We start from the raw sequence: 19223 nt of genomic DNA, 5'->3' as shown, positions 1-19223 counted from the left end.
CGACACAGCCCAAAACATTTTATATTATGCCTCATTAGCAGATTGTTTTCGGACCACATCTACTGAAGGCTACCTTTGAGCTATTTTAAAACTAACAATGAGAGAAGTCTGCTTTTTAACCAACCTAGTTTGGTCAATTAGGAGCACAATGAGCATCCTGCACGCTCCTGTGTGAGCACAGTTCATTTCCTGCCATTATTGCTACAAGTGCTGGGCTCATACAAAAGTGGATGAAATGGGGAGAGGCCCAGACACTATTTACTCAGCAGGGAGAGACATGAGTCCCCGGCTTCCTGCATTTCACACAATTGTTTCCCCTCAGGAAATCTTATTGATACGGACTGCTGCCGCATTGAACCAAAAAAAAAAAAAAAAAAAAAAAAAGCAGATACTGTGCTTTAAGTAGCTTTGGAAAAGTTAGTTTAAAAAAAAAAAAATTAAAAAAAAAAAAAAGTGATCCTACCATTCAAAGAGAAAGCCCTGTGGAGTGTTTAACCTCGCTTAACACCGACTACAAGCAAGCCAGCTATATCAAAAAGTGCAGTACAGCTCTTGTTGTATTCACAGGATGTGTGCGTGTGCAAAATCAAAATATTGAATATGAAAAGAGCAGTTAGCTCAACTGGGCCCAGAAGTCACTCCGTGCCAGCTTTTGCACATTTTGGTGCAAAAGCTGGCACGAAATCCAGCAGACTCTGATGTGCTAGTGTTCGTGCTAAAAATAAACTTTGCGCTGGCAAATAACAGTTGCTGCTGGCTTTTGGGCCGGACTAGACTTTCCCCTCTTACTTTCTAGCCTCTGAGAGAAGCTACGCTAAACACATCAAAGTGATCATCTCAATATTAAAAGCCCAGAAATGTAATTATTTCAAATCATCAAACTCAAGGTAAGACGACATAAAAGTATTCCTTTCAGTACATTTTAAATGGTAAAATCAGAGGAGACTCACAAGCACATGATGGAACAAAACAACCTTTTGAATTTGTATAAAACGTCTTTAAGAAAAAGGGAAATACAGGATCTCTATCAAGGGAGATAAGCCCGTCCATCTTCAGGACCACCAGCTGTATTTCTCATGTAAAATATGAGAAAGGGTTAACACAGTTAACCTTTCGCCGCATACACAGGAGCCACAGGTATGTGTGCGACTAGCAGAAACACAGCCCATAAAATCCACACTCAGCCCCTGTCTAGCACGCGAGGAATGTTCTGAGCGCTTCACTATCGGCGTTGAGCCAGGAGGGGCTATCCTCGGCTCTTCTTTGAAGTCTGCGTGGGAGACGGGTGAAATAAAAAAAAAAGGGGCCGTAATCACAAACCAGAGCCAAGAGGCTAGCTATTGCGGGGTCAGCCAATTTATTTCTCATTAGAAATTAATTACCGACGTAGCCGGTGCGGGGGCCGAGCCGCAGCGTCGCTAGGCATCCCGTGCATCGCCCCCACGGGAAGCACTTGAACCCCTGACCCCGCCCCCCCCCCCCTCCACCACACACACACACACAACCACGGTCGCTCGGGGCCAGAAGGGGTGCGTGACATGGCTCTGGCCCAGAGACACTGCCCCGCCAGGCTGGGAATGCAGTGGCACTGTGGGGGGATTGGGAGAGGGACAAAGAAGGGGAAGCGGGGCTCCACTGATTCGGGGCTCATTGGGTTAGAGAGCTTCATTATTAAGTCCCCCGTCACTCTGCAACAAAAAGCACCCCAAGAGCCGGCCGGGGCTAATAAAACCACCGCCCTTTATAAACTCAAGACCACTTCTGACATCTTCTTTTGAGGAGTGCGCAACCCCAGCTTAATGAAAGTATGCACGTCTTTCGGCTGAATGAACCGTTGCTTCATGCTGAACACGGACCGACGAGGAGTGCCAAAACCCGACTTGAATTAAGCTGCTTTCACACCTGCTTAATTAGATAATGTTGGGTGAATTTTCATTTAGACTTGCTACACTTCACTACGATATTATACGGCATCTGGCACAAACAGACTGCAGGACATATTTTGAGGATCTAGCTCCGTGTGTGTCTGTGGGTGTGTTCTTTGAGTGAATTTGTTCAGCAGGTGTCCTGAGAGCTTAAATGATATGCTTATGCACTAGTTTAGGCCCTTCAGGTAAATGAAGTACGATAGCAGAAAGAGCATTTTAGCTTTTTCCCAAACTGGTAATTTGAGCACTTGGACCGTTTGTTGCAGGGTGGGGAAAAAAAGGTTATTGAAGAGCTCACCGTCCTTCATGAGAGAAACATACATATTCACGTTCTCAATGGTTCTACCTATGGTTATAACATACCTCCACTGCTGCTGTTAGTGTTGAAAAGCTCATGTTTGAGGAGCACAAGTGTCACATTTCATTGAGGAAAAGAATATTTCTGCTGAATCGGGATCATGCTGCATACACATGATCATTATACTGGCTGTTAATTCCCTCATCAAGCCAACGTATGCATTTATTTATTTATCTGCATCCACACAATCTGATTAAAACAACCATGCACCACCTGTCAGTGTCAACCCTCTCAAGGTCTTTACCTTCCCCCAACAACAATTCCGATAATTGATTAATTATTCGAGTCAATTTCTCAAGGGGAGAAAAGCAAATGCAAAACCAACATGTACTGGTTCTAGCTTCTCAAATGTGACGATTTGCTGATTTTATTTGTTATAATGTATAATCATATTCAATTGAATATCTTTAGCCTTTGATTGGGTCTTGGGCTCTGGGAAATTCTGATTAATTCAATCAAAAAATTATAGATAAAGCAATAATGAAAATATTTGTTGCGCTAGCTGCAGCCCTATTTACATAAAAAGGAAAGCCACGCTTAAAAAAAAAGATCAGGCCTGGAAGAAAAACCCAATTACTGTGTGCCCAAACATGTCCTGCACCTCATCCCGGCGTGATGGAAACGGAGGGAATAAATGAGCAGACAAGTTTAGCTGTAGTCATTAATGTTCATCTCCCTGTGTTCTTGATGGGACACCTCATTAAAAATCTGTTGGCAGCAGCTGGCCTGCTATCCCACCCCATTACTGCCCCACCATGCCAAAACCCCTGCCATTGGCCCACCCACCCCATCCCCCACTCCAAACACGTCCCTCGTGTCTCGTATGACATCTGTGTCTCGAGGTCCTGTGAAGGAATGCTGCCTGCCTGCTATCCCTCTGCAGGTGCTCCCTGCTGGCCGCCATCCATTCTGCATCCATGCTGGTGCTGTGACTGAGTGACCTGTCAGAGAGGCTGAGAAGGAGGGGGAGGGGGGTGAGTGGAGTCAAGGTTCAGGGGACAATGGTTAAGGAATCAGAGGGAATTCATGCAGCTGCTTTCCATCACTGCCCTTTGTGTACACTTCAAGCTGGATACAAAATTATAATAAAATCCTCACCTCTAGGAGCTTACGGCCCTGCTTTCACCTGCTCATCCTCCTCCTCCTCTTCCAAATCCGTATCAGACAGAGGAAGGTCGCGTCTGTATTTAGACACAGCTCGAGAGACTTGGTCGTCCCAGATGTGAGTCTCGGGTTCTGTGCGACTGAAAGTTAGCTCTACTCCATGAGTAATTTTGGCACGGTGCCAAAGAAAGTGAACGCAATTATTCTCCACACTTGCAGCCATCAGTGGGGCAAATATGAGAGATGCTCTGAGACATAATGTGCCAATTGTGCAATCTCCCTCTGCATTGTGTAAGCCTGTCAGTGACCCGACTTGTTTCTCACCATCTTAAGTTTCATATCGCAGCCAACTCTCGTCTTTTAGACTCCATAAAACAGACGCAAGTCGAGATTATCATGTTTTCCCAAAAAGCCGAGGGCCAGAATCCACATAACTCATAACTGAGGGAAGCGAGTGTGTTACTATAGTCGCTTGTCACCTCGCGTCAAAAAAGATTGGTGCACACAAATCACAAGCAAAGGAGAGCCACCCAGAAGCTCTCGTTTCTGATATTGTAATACAAAAGAAGCCAGTGCCATTTTCATCAACAGGAAAATGTATTCAACGCCACCGTAAATCAAATTTCAAGGAGCCATTAGCATTTTCTAAAGCCGTGTAATATTTACATTTAAAAAAAGAAAAAAGCCATCACCTTTCAAGTAAGTGCTGCTGAGGGACACATTTATTCGGCTGTGAAGGGCCAGGAAAGCAGAATCAAAAGAGACGGCCAATTCCATTACATCATGGCAGTGTATTAAAAGGGCTTACAGCAGTAATTTCTCCATTTCTGCTGGCTCTCTTGACCTCTGTTAGTTTCAGATGAGCTCAGAGTTGAGGAGGGAACTGGCTCCAATAACATGGTCAGAAGTCACTGCAGTGAGTGGAGCCCCACGCCGATGGGGAGCTCCCGACGGCACAAAGGAGCCTCTATCTAATGCTCAACTTTTCAAAGACTCGCTTCAGCTCGGATTTAGCAGCAGGAACATCGGCTAATAGTGGGAGATTTTTTATTTTTTTTTTCCAGTGGGGAGGTGGGGGTCACCATAGCAGCAGGTGAGATCAACAGAAAACCTGGGCGGTTGACTGGAGAGGCTCCAAGAGGAACTGGGACGCTTGTTGATGTATACGAGACTGGGACTTAACTCCAAACTGTTTAAACCCAACAATCCAGAACGCTGCTGCGCGCCGCGTGCTGAGAGCGCCATGGAAAAGTACGGAGTGGGACCAAAAAAAAAAAAATATGACACCTATTCTCACTGAAGCCTAAAACACACTATGTGCTGAAAGTTAAAGTGGTTTCTATGGTTTTCCACTATAGAAACTTGAATTAAATTAGTAATCTTGGGTAGAGTTGAGCACTGGTATGGAATTGGGTTATGTGCGCCATCTAGGCCTTACAAGTGCACATGTCCATATTGTGCAATGGAAAACATCAGGTTTTGATTTACGTGAATCTTATAAAATCTTTTCCCGAGCACATTTATTTATTTTTTTGACAACCACACCACACAAATACAGAGCTCTTTGCAATTCACATCTATATGGAAAGTTATAATTTTGTCTTTAGCTAAATAAAGATCTTTACAATGACATTTTTGCCTGTAATAATAAAAGCGGTGGGGCAATTAAATGCATCCCTCCCCCCCCCACCGCTTATTGGGGGGGGGGCACTTTTTTATTTTTTTCCCAAAATGCTGGAAAGCGATGTCAAGTCGGGGAAACTCTCTGAACCTTGTTGATAAAACAGCTGTTCATCCCCAGATGGGTGGCATACGCCTATACAAACACCCACCCAAACATACACACATCCCACCATGTCCAAAGCGGCCAAGAGCCACAGGCCAGGCACAAGATGATGGCAGCCAGCTCCACTGGGCCGCGCTCACAATCCTCTCTCTGTGGCCGCCGGCCCCCACGCCCTCGGCACATGAAAAGTCCCTTTGACCCGACGCCGGCTGAGAGGCTCTATGTGTTTGTGGGTGACTGATACTTTATGAGCGAGCGTAAGATCTCTCTCACACACAGGGAAACCCAACGCCAATAATATGATGAGGAAAATATCTGAAGTTAGAAACAACAAACACATGAAATGGTTCCATCACAGATCTGAAGGCCACGGGATCCATAAAAAAAACAAGCTGTGGGAATACCAAGAGTCAAGTAATGTACAATTCGAATGCACAAAAATCATTATATTGGAAAAAGTTGCATTGATTCTTGTTTGCGCGCATTATCTTTGAAGCACGAGCTACTTAACAGCTGCTCTGCACCATGAAACTGCGCCGCAGAGAAGAATCGTGTTAGTTCATCACACCCTGGACGTCCTCCAAGAAAACGGCAGAGAAGGAATTCTTGCCCGAGAGCTGCAGGATGTTTGAACTACAGCAGGTACCAAATGAAGGTTATTAATTATTAGTCTTCCGAGAAGAATACAAGTCTCTCTTGATTTACGTCACGGGCAGCTGCCAGGAATGCATCCAGCCACCTGATAGAGAAAATACACATTGCGCTGATTATTTTAGAAGTTCTTGAGGGTAAAGAGCTGCAAAAATCTAAATGCATTATCGGAAAAAGTAAGGTCAACTATGTGTTTTGTTTAGACTTGTAATATAAAGCCTGAGCCACACATTTGTCTTTCTAAAGTGCTCCTGCTTCCTGTTTGAGTCATTACACTTAAAGTGTTGAATGATTTTCGTCTTTATGTTTCCTTCTCTGAAGTCTCTAAACAATAGTCTCAAAATGACAGTCGTTTGTCATTCTTACAGGTTTATGGAACTGTTATGAGATGCCATCGGGAGATAATGCCGTCGGTAGAAAACCTTTGTCAATACGGAAACATAATTTTTCACACCGTAAACAAAAACATGCTTTACGTCTGCGCTAGAATATCACGATTTGATTTTAAAAGATTTCAACCAGACCAAGAACTCTAACGTTAATGAAAACAAAAACACACAACAAACCCAGCCTTGTCTAACAAGTGGTTAGAAATGTAAGTCAGAAGTAAAAACAAAAAGGCTCAATTGTATTCTAATAGGAAAAGTCTGTAATATGCCCCCCCAGGCTGTAAAAGCAGTTCAGTGTATAACAGAGCCTTGCACTCATTAGTCCGGGCTCATCTGACAAGCACAGCTTGCATGTGTCATAATCCGATGCAGCTGCCACTACCGACAGGAGACACCGCGACAGGAGCTCGGCAGAACCAAAATAGCAAAAGTTTGGAGGAAATTTCGAGGCAAAAAGTCCTCCCAGGGCCGCTTCCCTTGCATAACGTAACGATCCCTTTGGAAACACCACAGAGCCCATCGCCTCGAGGTTTTGCTTGAAATGCCAGGCCGGAGGGGGTAAAATGCTTCCTTGCTTGCAGTACACTACTTCAATCCAACATCAATACACTCGCTGCCATTTGCTGCTATCATGCTGCAGTTGGAAAAGGACGTGCACTGCAACGCGGGAGCTTGACTGCTGCAGTTTGTCCGTATGCAGTAAAAGACCGGACACCGCCACGCTGTCCCGAAGAACACGGCCAGCTGCGATTGCAGTCTTGCAGAACATAAATATTACAGTGACGGGCTGGAAGACTCCTACTTTCTACTCATACCGCCGTCACCGAGGAGTCTTTTTGGGCCATCTTGTGCGCTGCTCTGCTAGAGGCTTCAGTAAACAGTGGCGCTAGAATGTGCACATCATAAATGGTTATTAGTTTAACATACATCCCCGCTGCAGTATGAAACTACGCAGAGTTGAAGGAATGTGTGCAGAGATGTTTCCTTGGAAAGGCAAAGCAGTGGGAGCATTTGATAAGATTTTTATCAGTGCAGCTTCTCGCCTGATCAGATGCTTTTAAGATTGTAAAAAAAGATGTCCAAGACAAAGTCTATAACTGCCTCAAATCCAAAACCGTGCCCAAACACAACGGTGTGTTTGTGTAGCTGCGGGACTGCAGAGGTCGCCTTATTGCTGAAGCATAAAGCAGCAAAATAAAAAAGCAAACTAGACATAGACCGCTGACATATATAGACACAAGTTCAACGTCTTCTTTGTATGCTTTGCTCGCACTGCTACTAATGTGAGTCAGCTCCATGGAAACTGAAAAGACCCTGCTCTCAGTGGTCATTAGGCCTGAGCATCATTCAATCACAGCAGAACAGGGCAGCCTGAACAGCAGCACAGAAAAAAAAAAAAAAAAAAAAAGAGAACCCGAAAGGATCCGTGAGGCAAACATGTCTGCAGCCATGTCTCCAGCAAAAGATAACAATATTGTTGAAGTAACATCCCTCAGGTTCCCGTAAAGTCTCAAAGGACTCAGCACACCGGGCAGTGTGGACAGCTTTATAGCTTCTGTACTATTTAACTTATTTTTCAAAATGTTTTTTTTTTTTTTGCTTCTGTTTTGACATGAAAGGGCCGGCAGACACAAAGAAGACGCAGCCAGACTGGAAAGGTGCTGCGTCTGTCACAGCAGGGACACCTCCGAGGCTGAAAGAAGTTCGGCTTTTAAGAGGAGCGCACTTGATGTGAGCCGATATTTGTGGACAGACCAATCATAAAACGCCAAATAGACCGGCTTTCAAAGTACAAAGAGAAACGGATGGCTCGGGACAACACCCATAGCCCATTTGCAACACATTCAAAGGGTTTTTTCCCCCTGCATCCAGGGAGCAGAGCTCCACTAGGAAATTGATTAGCAGAAGTTGTAAGGTATTTGTATATAAATATATATATATATATAAATAGAAGAAAAAAGCACCTTTATTCTCTGCCAGCACAGACACAATGTCCTGGTAGAATTGGTGGACCAGGAGCTGCTGCTGTGAAGGTGGAACTTTAACATTAAACTAGCCTTGCTAGTGAATTGGGCATTTTGGGTCAAGCCAATGTTTGAACGGCAGAGGAATTTGTTTCCAACATTCCCAAATAGTTTTCTGTGCGTTTTACGCCGATGTCAGCACATTCACCACACGCCACCTGTCGTACAACAACCCCAGAGAGCATGAACACAGAGGAACGTTTATAGGACAGACGTACCTGTAAGGCTGGGCATTACCTTTGAAATTAGAATTCACAATTCTCTTTATATAAAGCGCAATACAAATAAAATGGATAGTGTAATTATTGTATCACAATGTATGGAAATATGGGACATTTTTGCAAAATCAAATAAGATAAACTGAATGTGGGTGACACTTCAGAGGCCTCAGAACGTGTCCCAGAATCAGCAGCTGGTAGACAGGCTTGGTTGGAGAGACAGGAAGGACTTCAAGCACGTTTCACAGAAACAACTCTGATGCTATTTCTTCTTCGACAGAAGGCAGCAGAAGCGGACTTGTCCGTGATGCTCTCTGGGTTTTAGACCATGACCCTTGGCTTCTCTCAATTTAAAAAACAGCACTTCCCAACACTATCACAAGCAGCCAGCCCATGTCTGAAATACACAGGGGGAGTGGCGACATTGCCAGTTAGAGAAACAGTTTTAAACCCACGTGCACAACAGCAATCAATAAACATACGGAGAAATACTGGATTAAAATTTATGGAGTGCGGAGAGAGAATTAATGTTGATTCAATCTGGTGTACAAGCGTTGCACCTCCAGACAAGCAGCTGCCGCGTGATGGTTTGATATGTTGGCGGGGATCAAACCGTGTGCGTTGTTTGCACAACGTACGCATGAATCCTGCTCACACATAATCCCCTCATTCCTGACGATTTGCCACAAGTTTCTAGCCAAAAACTACATTTCAGATTTACATTTAAGATTACATTTGAACACATCATAAGTTAACATGATAATTTAATTTCGGCGAATGGAGCTTGAATGCGTCATAATGTAACTCAATGGAATCGCTATGCATTAGCTGTCCGTGTCAGTATTAACAGGTAGCTCCGTTGTTAGCATCCGCTGTTTAGCCGAGCAGCAATGCTTACGTTATGAGTCGATTTCAACCTCGATTAGTTACAACAATTAAGGTGGTAACGGTACGAGATTTTCAAAGTACCATTACCATCTCTGAAAATGTCACACTTATTAGTATTAAGTAAGACACACTGATCCGGAAAGGATTGAGGACAGAAGATGGAATATCACAGAAGCTAGGGAGCTCACATGTTAGCAGGATTAACATATCAGGACCCCTTTAGTCATGAGCCCCACTCCCTCCTATGGTACCTGCAGTACTGCAGAAAAACTAGGACCGCTACACTTTCAGAATTTTAGCATTGACTTGGTACCGAAGTATACTTTTTAATGACATCCCAATTTAAATAACAGCAATATACGAGCAAATCAACAAAGTGGAGAGCCCAGTTGGATGAAACAAAAGCCCTAATATTTTGACACAAGAGTCAGCTGAAAGCGGATGATTACAGACCCCCCCCCCCTCATCAAAGAGATGCAACAACAGGTGTGATGACATATTGAGAGGATATTGATCCACCTTTCCGCCTGCCAATTACACGTGATAAACTGCCGCGACAGCTAGGGCAAATTATTTCAATAGTTGCCGCCACTTTCACCTCCGCAGACGAGTTGTTATTTTCAACCGTGATCCCAAACTGCTGACGTCAGCACGCCACCTCTAACACAAGGACACGGCACCGCAACACACTAGAGTCCCCACGTCATTGTCCATAGCAGACCAGTAGCTTCTGATGGGGGGTTTCATGAGTGAAACATAGGAATCAAACACTTGGCCAAGTGTGCAATTATCCATCTCTCGATGCAACCCTGTCTCCTAAAAATGACGTTCCCCCAGAACTAATACGCATTCCCAATTACGTTTGATCAGAAACGTATCTCCTCCCTGATTATGTTTGACGTATAGGTTGACTATACACGTATAGGTTGATTAAACACGTATTTTTGTTTTTATGTTTGTGTTTGACGTATTACAAATACGTTTATTATCGTGTGTTTGTGTTATTGTGTTCTTGCTTTATTTAAGCATATTTTAATTTTTAAACTCTTTGGAGAAAAAAGAAAAGAGGGGCGGGGTGAGGCCAGTGACAGCCGGCCAGCCCGGGCCGGGCGCCGGCCGCACCGGGAGCCCAAGAGTCGGTCGCACCGGGAGGCGAGCACCGGGGGGACCAGCCGCACCGGGAGGCTCGCGGCTCGGTGTTCAGACGCTTGGCGTCGCCGTCAGGCCGGCGGTAACAGCCTCCTTCGCGCCGGCGCCGGTCTTCTGAGTCGGGTTGTTTGTGAATGCAGCCCAAAGTGTGTGATGAACTCCATCTAGTGCAGTAAACCACTGCGATCATCAGCAGACACTCGGATCTCTGTGGTCACATCATGTGCAGAATCTGACGTGAAAAATATTCAAACGGGCGGAAGGAGTCACGGGACCCAACATCCGGTTTTCAAAATACTAACTGATATGAATGTGTTCAGAACATTTCTGACCACATCCAAACATATTTACTGTACTGGTCTTACATAAATGTTGTAATAAATCAAACACAACGTACTGTTACAGTAAATGTGGTCAGAAATGTTCTGAACACATTCATATCAGTTAGTATTTTGAAAACCGGATGTTGGGTCCCGTGACTCCTTCCACCCGTTTGAATATTTTTCACGTCAGATTCTGCACATGATGTGGCCATAGAGATCCGAGTGTCTGCTGATGATCGCAGTGGTTTACTGCACTAGATGGAGTTTATCACACACTTTGGGCTGCATTCACAAACAACCCGACTCAGAAGACCGGAGCGAAGGAGGCTGTTACCGACGGCCTGACGGCGACGCCAAGCGTCTGAACACCGAGCCCCGAGCCTCCCGGTGCAGCTGGTCCCCCCGGTGCTCGCCTCCCAGTGCGACCGACTCTCGGGCTCCCGGTGCGGCCGGCGCCCGGCTGGCCGGCTGTCACTGGCCTCACCCCTCTTTTCTCCAAAGAGTTTAAAAATTAAAATATGCTTAAATAAAGCAAGAACACAATAACACAAACACACGATAAACGTATTTGTAATACGTCAAACACAAACATAAAAACAAAAATACGTGTATAATCAACATACGTGTTTAATCAACCTATACGCGTATAATCAACTTATGTGTAATACGTCAAACACAAACATAATCAGGGAGGAGATACGTTTCTGATCAAACGTAATTGGGAATGCGTATTAGTTCTGGGGGAACGTAATTTTTAGGAGACAGGGTTGCTCGGTGGATGGAGGTCATTAGGACTTTATGGGCGACTGGAGCTCATAAATAGATGATCAGAACAGCAGCAGACTCTATTTGGCAGACACAACAGGTGACTCTGCACGACACCCCCTCTCAACTCACCACGAGACGATGGGGACGTGTGGAGCAGACGCATCTATTTGGAGCCGGCGATTAAGTTGTAAAGATATATTTGTGCAAATGACGAGAGGAGAAACCTTTTAGTACACTTTGCATACAGATCCCACTGGGAAACGAAGGCCATGACCGACATTCTTGGAATTCAGGATGAGTGGAGATCTAAACGTTAATCCTTCCGACTTCTTTTCCCCCACAAACTGGGATTTAGGACCACCGGGGCTTTCTCCCCCACCCCCCCAGACAACACAAAAGGTGGTGAATTATTTTCTTAGCAGCAGAGTCCACAGAGAAGACCTTAAATGCGCCAAAGAAAACAGTTGTTTATTAAGTCTCACATCGGAGGTGGTCTGTGAGGATGACACCCTGGCGAGTGGTCTGTAAGAGCAGAGAGGGTTGGCAAATGTTTACACATTGCTGCAAGTTATTTGCATTGTCCGCTGGGAGACAATCAGCCCACTATTCCCTCCCAGCAGAATTACAGAGATAAGATAGAGCCTAAATGGATTTTACACTCCTCTATCAGGGACTTATCTACAAAACACAAAACTTTTTTGAAGCCATTTTTTTTTTCCTTCTTTAAAGTTAACTTGAAAAAGTACAAATGGAAGCAGTGCTGCTTAAGTTTAACAAGTTATTTCAAAGTAAAACAAAAAAGTGAGACTATCTATTATACATGCCACCCCCACAAAAACAAGTGAGACTGAAACTCTTATGGCTGCAACTATGCCAACTTTGAGAGAGATAGGTTCTGGCCACAGCCAGGACCTCAAAGAAATGTGTTTTGAATAAACAGATCTTTTCAGAGAAGGGGACCCCACAATTAGTAATTTGAGACTCTCTGCCTGTGGGTCCCAGTCCAATTCTCTGGAATCAATCAAAGCTCCCAAAGGAACTCCCAGGTCCCCTTAATCTCCTGGTTTTATTACTTTCCAGACAGTCGGCCTGTTTCACCCTACCCCCATCTTTCCCTTTTGTACTGATCTCCAGCAAAGCCAAGGAGGGGCTTTTTTTTTTTCCTTCTCCTTCCTCTCTCTCTCTATCTCCCCTTCCACCACTGCAGAGTGCTTTTCATGCAGGAGAGGGTCTTTCATCAGGCTCCACACGCAAGAGAGCCCAACAGCTAGCACAGGCCTGTCACTCCGGGCCCGTCTTCTATGCACATTCATTCTGTTTCAAAGGCACATGGACTGCCTTTTTTCTTTCTTTCTTTATTAAAAACACATATGCATGCACAACCATTTTGCATATCAAAAGAATGATGGGAAGAAGAAAGAAAAAAAAACTGGGCCATGTTGCACAAGAGTCAGTTATATTTACAATGTTCCAGACCACATACTGCTGTGTTTGATAGCATCCAACAGCTTAAAATGATAAAGATGTCACGATGGGGTTTGTGATATGGGTTGGAGTTGTGCTCCCCAGTGACTGCCCATCGCTTTGAGTGCTTATACCCAATTGGGGTGAGTTATGCTAAAAACAGACTCGAATCAATACCTCCAATGTGAAGAAATCCCACTTCACAGCAGTGGAATATCCTCGCCACACAATACCACCAGTTGGAATAAGAGCGACTGCAGTTACCCTCACTTCAAAACAATTAACAGAAGCAAATTAATTGGAGTCTGTTTATCCATCATCTAAGCATGTATTGACGCCCAGGTAATGAGATGTCTGCTGGACTGATGATACTGGCTTATTACCCGACAGTGAGCACTAATGACTATTTTTTTGTATCTATTTTTTAATGCAACTTCCTGCCATCCTAAGCATTCCCATGACCACCACAGTGCTGGTCCAACACAGGTAAGATGGATGATCTCAATTTGACCAAAAATAATAAAAATGCCATTTCTTTGTTGCAAAATACAAAAATGCGCAGAACCCAAAAGACAAAATGTGTGAAACTACCAACTCCATGCCGCATGTCTACGAATCATCTGAAAGACAGAGGCACCTATGAGCAGTTGTGCCTCGATGAGCCTCCATGCAGACAAAAGGACCGGGGAGTGTTGCTTCTCTGCTTTAAACCGGGCTGCTGCTGGAGTAAATAGAGTGTCTGTACTTTTAAAGTTGCGTAAATGGTGGAGGAGTAGCTGCTGACCCGAACACAGCAGAATTAGCTCCCTAGATCCATGTCTGACTTCCAGAGCCAACAGCTTGCATTCCCGTGTGCCCTTTTTTTTCCTTCCCCTCTCTCCCTTTTTTTAAAAAAAACTCGTGATACAATGCCAGTGGATACATTCGAGGCGCAAAGCAGCAGACACAGGGCAGAACCAGCAGCAGTGCGTTAGACGGGCATTCGTTTTTTTTTTACCTTTGTCGACATGCTTCGCCGCGGCGGTCTCCGTGGAGAGAAAGGTGAGACAGAGGAGAGAGAGGAGCGGCAGAGCTCCCCGCTCGGCCATCACTTTTCACAAATAAATCGTTGCAGGCTTTCAGGAACCCCGGAGTAGCTTTCAAATAAATAAATAAAAATTCCTTAAAATCCCCGGCCACCTCCTGCAAAACGCACAAGCGGAGAGAAGAAAAAAAAAAAGAAAAAAAGTTCAAAGTCCTAAAATGTGCAGAAACATCCGGAGCCAGGTACTTTTCAAACTGTCCGGATGAAACATGTAGCTGTGGGGAGAGAGAGCCGCAGGTTAGAGAGACTGTTTTCTCAACTTGGTCGAGGCAGAGGTCGGAGAGAGAGAGAGAGAAAAAAAAAAAAAAAACACTGAAATCAATCCATTGCCACGGAGGCGCCGCGCAAAGGACGAACAGATTGTTGCGGGCGACTGAGCACCAACGCGCTCGACTTAACTCCTCCGGTGTGCGTCAAAGCGCTGGAAAACAGTAAAAAAAAAAAAAAAAGGGGGGAGCTCAGTCGGGGACAGAAAAGATAAGACCCGACCAGAAGGAGAAATCTCCGCTGCGGCCAGCTCTCTGCTCACCACGGACGGGACGTAAGAGAGCAGCGTGTTTGAAGGGCTGGATCTTCACCGGCTCCCCGGAAAACAGGGTGTGGAGTCTCACGGAAGTTTGGATCCTGGCCGCCTGTGTGCGACGGCGAGAACTAAAATATGGTGTGGGATCGCGATCCAAGAGGAAAAAAAAACGCCTCATGTAATCACACCGCAGGTGTGCTCAAGTTAATGCGCAAAATGACTGCATTATCAACAAGTTTATACTAACTTGAGGTTCCAAAACATACCTGTTGTATTTCCACAAGTGCTCCGTCTTATTAAAAGCTAAACTACTCGATATGTTTCATTGAGTAACTTTAATTAACTGTTTGGCACAGGTGCGTTACTAATTACAGCGCCAACCCCAATGAGAACAACTAACATGACGTCATTTCTAAGCTATTTTCATCTGTTGTGAGTTTACTCACCGCCTAGTTTTGTTGACTCATCTTAACCTGTTAAGGTTAAATGTTAGACATTGTTATATGTGGCTCACTATGTGCAACATAATAGTTTTTTCCATTTGAAAATGTTGCACCGGTGATTAAAGTTAGGTCAAATTAACATACAAAGCTTTTAAAAAAAACAACCTCAAAGGTAGTTTGGCAACACTTACCCCTCTTTTGAACGAGGTTTCCAGATTCTCGAAACATTGGAATGGTAAAAATAATCTGACTTTTGATAATAAATAGGATTTACACTCTAATTTACTGTTTACTGTTCTTTTCTTAAACCAAGCAAAGATGGCGGCCGGAAGTGGCACCATATCTCCTCATGAAAAACCAAAAAGCTACAGCAAAGCATTTGGCTTATAGCGAGCCTATTTATCTTTGAGGAGTAAATGATTTAGTCGAAAAGTTGAGCTGTGAAGAAATATTAATTCTATATATATATATATATATATATATATATATATATATATATATATATATATATATATATTGCTACAATCAAATGAGACAGAGGCCTGCAAGGTGTGTCTACCATTTCTATTGGATCTGTGAGAGGATCATTGTTTGCTACAGGTTAGTGATGACAATTTGTCAAGCTAATGCCAAAGGATTATTGCTGCAGAGTTCCGCCCCGATGGTGAGACCATGTTTAATAAGGTTTACATTTTTAACACAGTTGCCTGGAAACCATGGGCTTTCCATTTTAGACCAAACTCACCACCCTCAAGTCTGTCCTGTTTCTCTATCAAAGCTGTGATGAATTAGATGGTGTGCTGACTCAAAATGGTCTGTCAATATATATATATATATATATATATATATATATATATATATATATATATATATATATATCTATATCAGAAAAGCAGTGAACTATAGACTTCACTCCTGAACTGTTAAGATCTTCATTTACTTTCTGGCATATTTTCTTTTTACGTTGTTTTATACCGCATAGCGAATGTTGTAAAACGGAGCCATAAAAGTTGATGACAGACTATCTTTCGCAAATAAAAATGTGGATAAACTGAATTTAGGTGGCTTTACCCTCCAGCGCAATCGAGTCATGCTCCTCAAGGGGACATCGACTGAGATTCAGCTGAAAAGCAGTAAAACATGATCTTAATTCATGCCACAAGAGTCCTGTATATCCAGTAGTCGTGAGTTCAATAGCAGTGAATCTGGTGAGCCACAGTCTCTTAAAGCCTAATCCTGTGATTCATAGCAGAGCAAGCAGTGCTCCACCATGCCCATTGCAGCTGTCCTCATAAGTAGTTTATACTCAGCTCAAATAATGGCCAAATTTGTCCCTGTTTAGAATTTAACTCACAGAAACTGAAGCACACGCAGAGGTCAACATCTGTATTTTGACTTTTAAAGATGACGTCACATAGTGGCTGGAAATCAAAAGATAGGATTAAGTTGTTTAAGTTTCAGATCCAGTTGCTTAAAATAATCCTGTGTGTGTGTGTGTGTGTGTGTGTGTGTGTGTGTGTGTGTGTGTGTGTGTGTGTGTGTGTGTGTGTATGTGTGTATGTGTGTGTGTGTGTGTGTGTGTGGGACAAGAGGAGGTGAAGGACTGGAAGAATTAAATATCTCTGTTTGTTATGATACGGGATGGAAAGAGTGTTCAACCAAGGTGAAAAAGACCCTATTTTTTTTTTTAAGAAGCTCCTGTATTTGTTGGGAATGGAGCAGAATTGTGACGGCAAAGAAAACAAGTGCTGTATTCTCCTTCAGCTTGTGACGAGGCTTTAGGGAGAAGGGCAAAGGGAAGGGTGGCCTGTTAGGAAACGAGTGATATCCCACCACTGCTGTATCACCCAATAAAACACTCAGACCCATGGAACAGCTCCCCCCACTGGTTTGAGTAATCCATGACATATTAATCATGAACATTTCCCCCCATGGGCACGACAGAGCCTTGTTTTGTTGAGCGTCTCTGTAGCCGCCCTGGACTGGTTCTCATTTCAACTGTCAAACATTTTCCCTCTCGACTAATGACACTTTTTTTCGGCTCCACTGATTGCATGGTGTGCCTCAAGGCTCACCTCTTGGGCCAACCATTTTATTTTTCTTTATACCGTTGTCATACTATTTATCAGGTCTTTTCATTCCGTTACAAACATAGTCCCCTCCTTTCGGTAAACTAAATCCTTGTAATTATTTAACCTCTTTAAGTGGCTGTCACCTGCTAGATGTCTGAGGAAAATCCTTTAACCTAGTTCATACAAACTTGGTATCCTCGTTATGGGCCCTGAACACATCTCAAGGAAACTAGGACACACAACACTACACGGTTCAGAAGGACTGCAGAGGAGAAAGCATGCATGATTTAATGTGTCATCTGTAAATACTGTCATTGGCAGTAGGCGGCAGACAGACTAATTATGAGTGGGAGAGAATGGAAAATAAATCAAGGTGCTTTTAAAATAATTAGTATTAATGTAAGTGAGAAACCTTTTGGATCCACAAGGTAAACACTGAGCAACATACTACACAACTGGGTGCTTCGTTCCAGGAATATTTAGCGGTCATTTATTCATGATGATGCACTAATGTACCTTTTAATAACCGCTGCTATAACCTCAGAATTGAATATGAATCTAGAGGAGCTGGTCAGATTGTGCCCAATGTTTTATTATGCACCAATAAGTCAACAATCAAGACGTATTATATGATATATCATCATCATCATATCTGTTTTAGTTGTTGATTTATGAATGATTTATGAATCGAGGCAATGTGGTTCACATACGAATACTTCATATTTACACATCAAGGATATGTCTTGGTTTGGATATCTTGCCTCCTGAAAGTCATCATGAAAAACCATGTGAAAATCTGAGTATTTTTGTGGCAAAGGTTTCCAGCACAGGTGTTTCCAGTGCCGCTAATTAGCACAGGTGTCCCCACTCTCCTGACGACCCTCTGCCACGCCCACCCGCAACCCTGCAGGGACAACGGCCATTGGCAGAGAGGGTCGTCACAGAGTGAGTCATCATGTCAAGACTAACCAATAATGTGTTGTACCTTTGTCTCACCAAATCATTTTTCTAAATAAATTTAGTGATTTAAAACCAAATAATACTAATATATTCTACATTTCTTGCTGCAAAATGTTGTTACACTGCAAGATTGCACAGGAGAAGAGTCTCTCTGCAATATATGTTGCATAAATGTATGATATCCAGCTAATGGTACATTTAAAAACATACAGTGAAGACAACATACTGACAGATGATCATGATTTTTTGCTCGTGGCTCGGTCTACATGACCCTCCATTATAATGTAATGGCCAACATTTGTCCCCCTACAAGACACATCCCCAGTCCGCTGAAACAAAATCATAACATTTATTCCAACACTACATGAAACACAACCACAGCTTTTTTTACAATATGCTCTGCTCTTTATAATGAAGCAGTATATTCCACTGCAGACCTGCCTGTTAAAGTCAGTTCACATCCACGGGCCAATTATATTATGTACATGGACGCAGCTGGGCTCAAACTCGCTTCTAATTCTTTAACAGTGTGTTTTTTTCTTCCCACGGCTTGTTGCTCTGTGTTCTGAGAACATATTTCTTGCAGATTATAGAACAAGGTCATAGTAAATCTCAATTCTCCAACATTAAAGCGATATTCACGTCATGAATCAAGTAATGGCAACCATGCAATCGAGGAAATGGCCATTAGATTAGTGTGCGGACAGGACGGTGGATTAACTTGCACTTGAAGCAGCTGTTTAGCGTAATGTTTCAAACGTTTCGAAATATTTTTGAACTATTTTTAATAGCAGCAGCCATATGTACAGTACAACACATTCAGGCATCATTAAGCTGCATAGATGTGTGTATCTTTCAAAGGGCCGCTGCTGCCATTAGCTTAATGTGTGCAAGGGGAGAAAAGCACAGCCAGTACAGATTAAAAGGGAACATCTACACATGCATCTATTATCACTTTTATATGTAATTCATAATTAGATGCCATATTATTTCATCATAAACAGCCCCCTCTTTAATATTACCATGACCAATATCCCCAAATTTCACAAAATTAGCTATTCAGTTCAAATGATTGGTGTGGATTACCAATA

At 43.4% G+C, this 19223-nt stretch overlaps 1 protein-coding gene across 1 annotated transcript in view; it reads right to left on the bottom strand.

Annotated features, from left to right (window-relative positions):
- The window catches only part of neo1a (neogenin 1a), a gene marked incomplete at both ends in the record, with an annotated part of 146129 nt that extends 131991 nt beyond the window's left edge, over positions 1-14138 (bottom strand). The window contains one exon of the mRNA XM_079217567.1: positions 14048-14138. Coding sequence (XP_079073693.1) covers positions 14048-14138 — 91 coding nt within the window. The remainder of the gene's footprint in view (positions 1-14047) is intronic.
- Positions 14139-19223: the final 5085 nt, after the last annotated feature.

Source organism: Taurulus bubalis, assembly GCF_910589615.1.
Source record: "Taurulus bubalis genome assembly, chromosome: 4".
NCBI lineage: Eukaryota > Metazoa > Chordata > Actinopteri > Perciformes > Cottidae > Taurulus > Taurulus bubalis.
The sequence above is the reverse complement of the archived record's forward strand: the minus strand, read 5'-3'. Positions and strand labels throughout refer to the sequence as shown.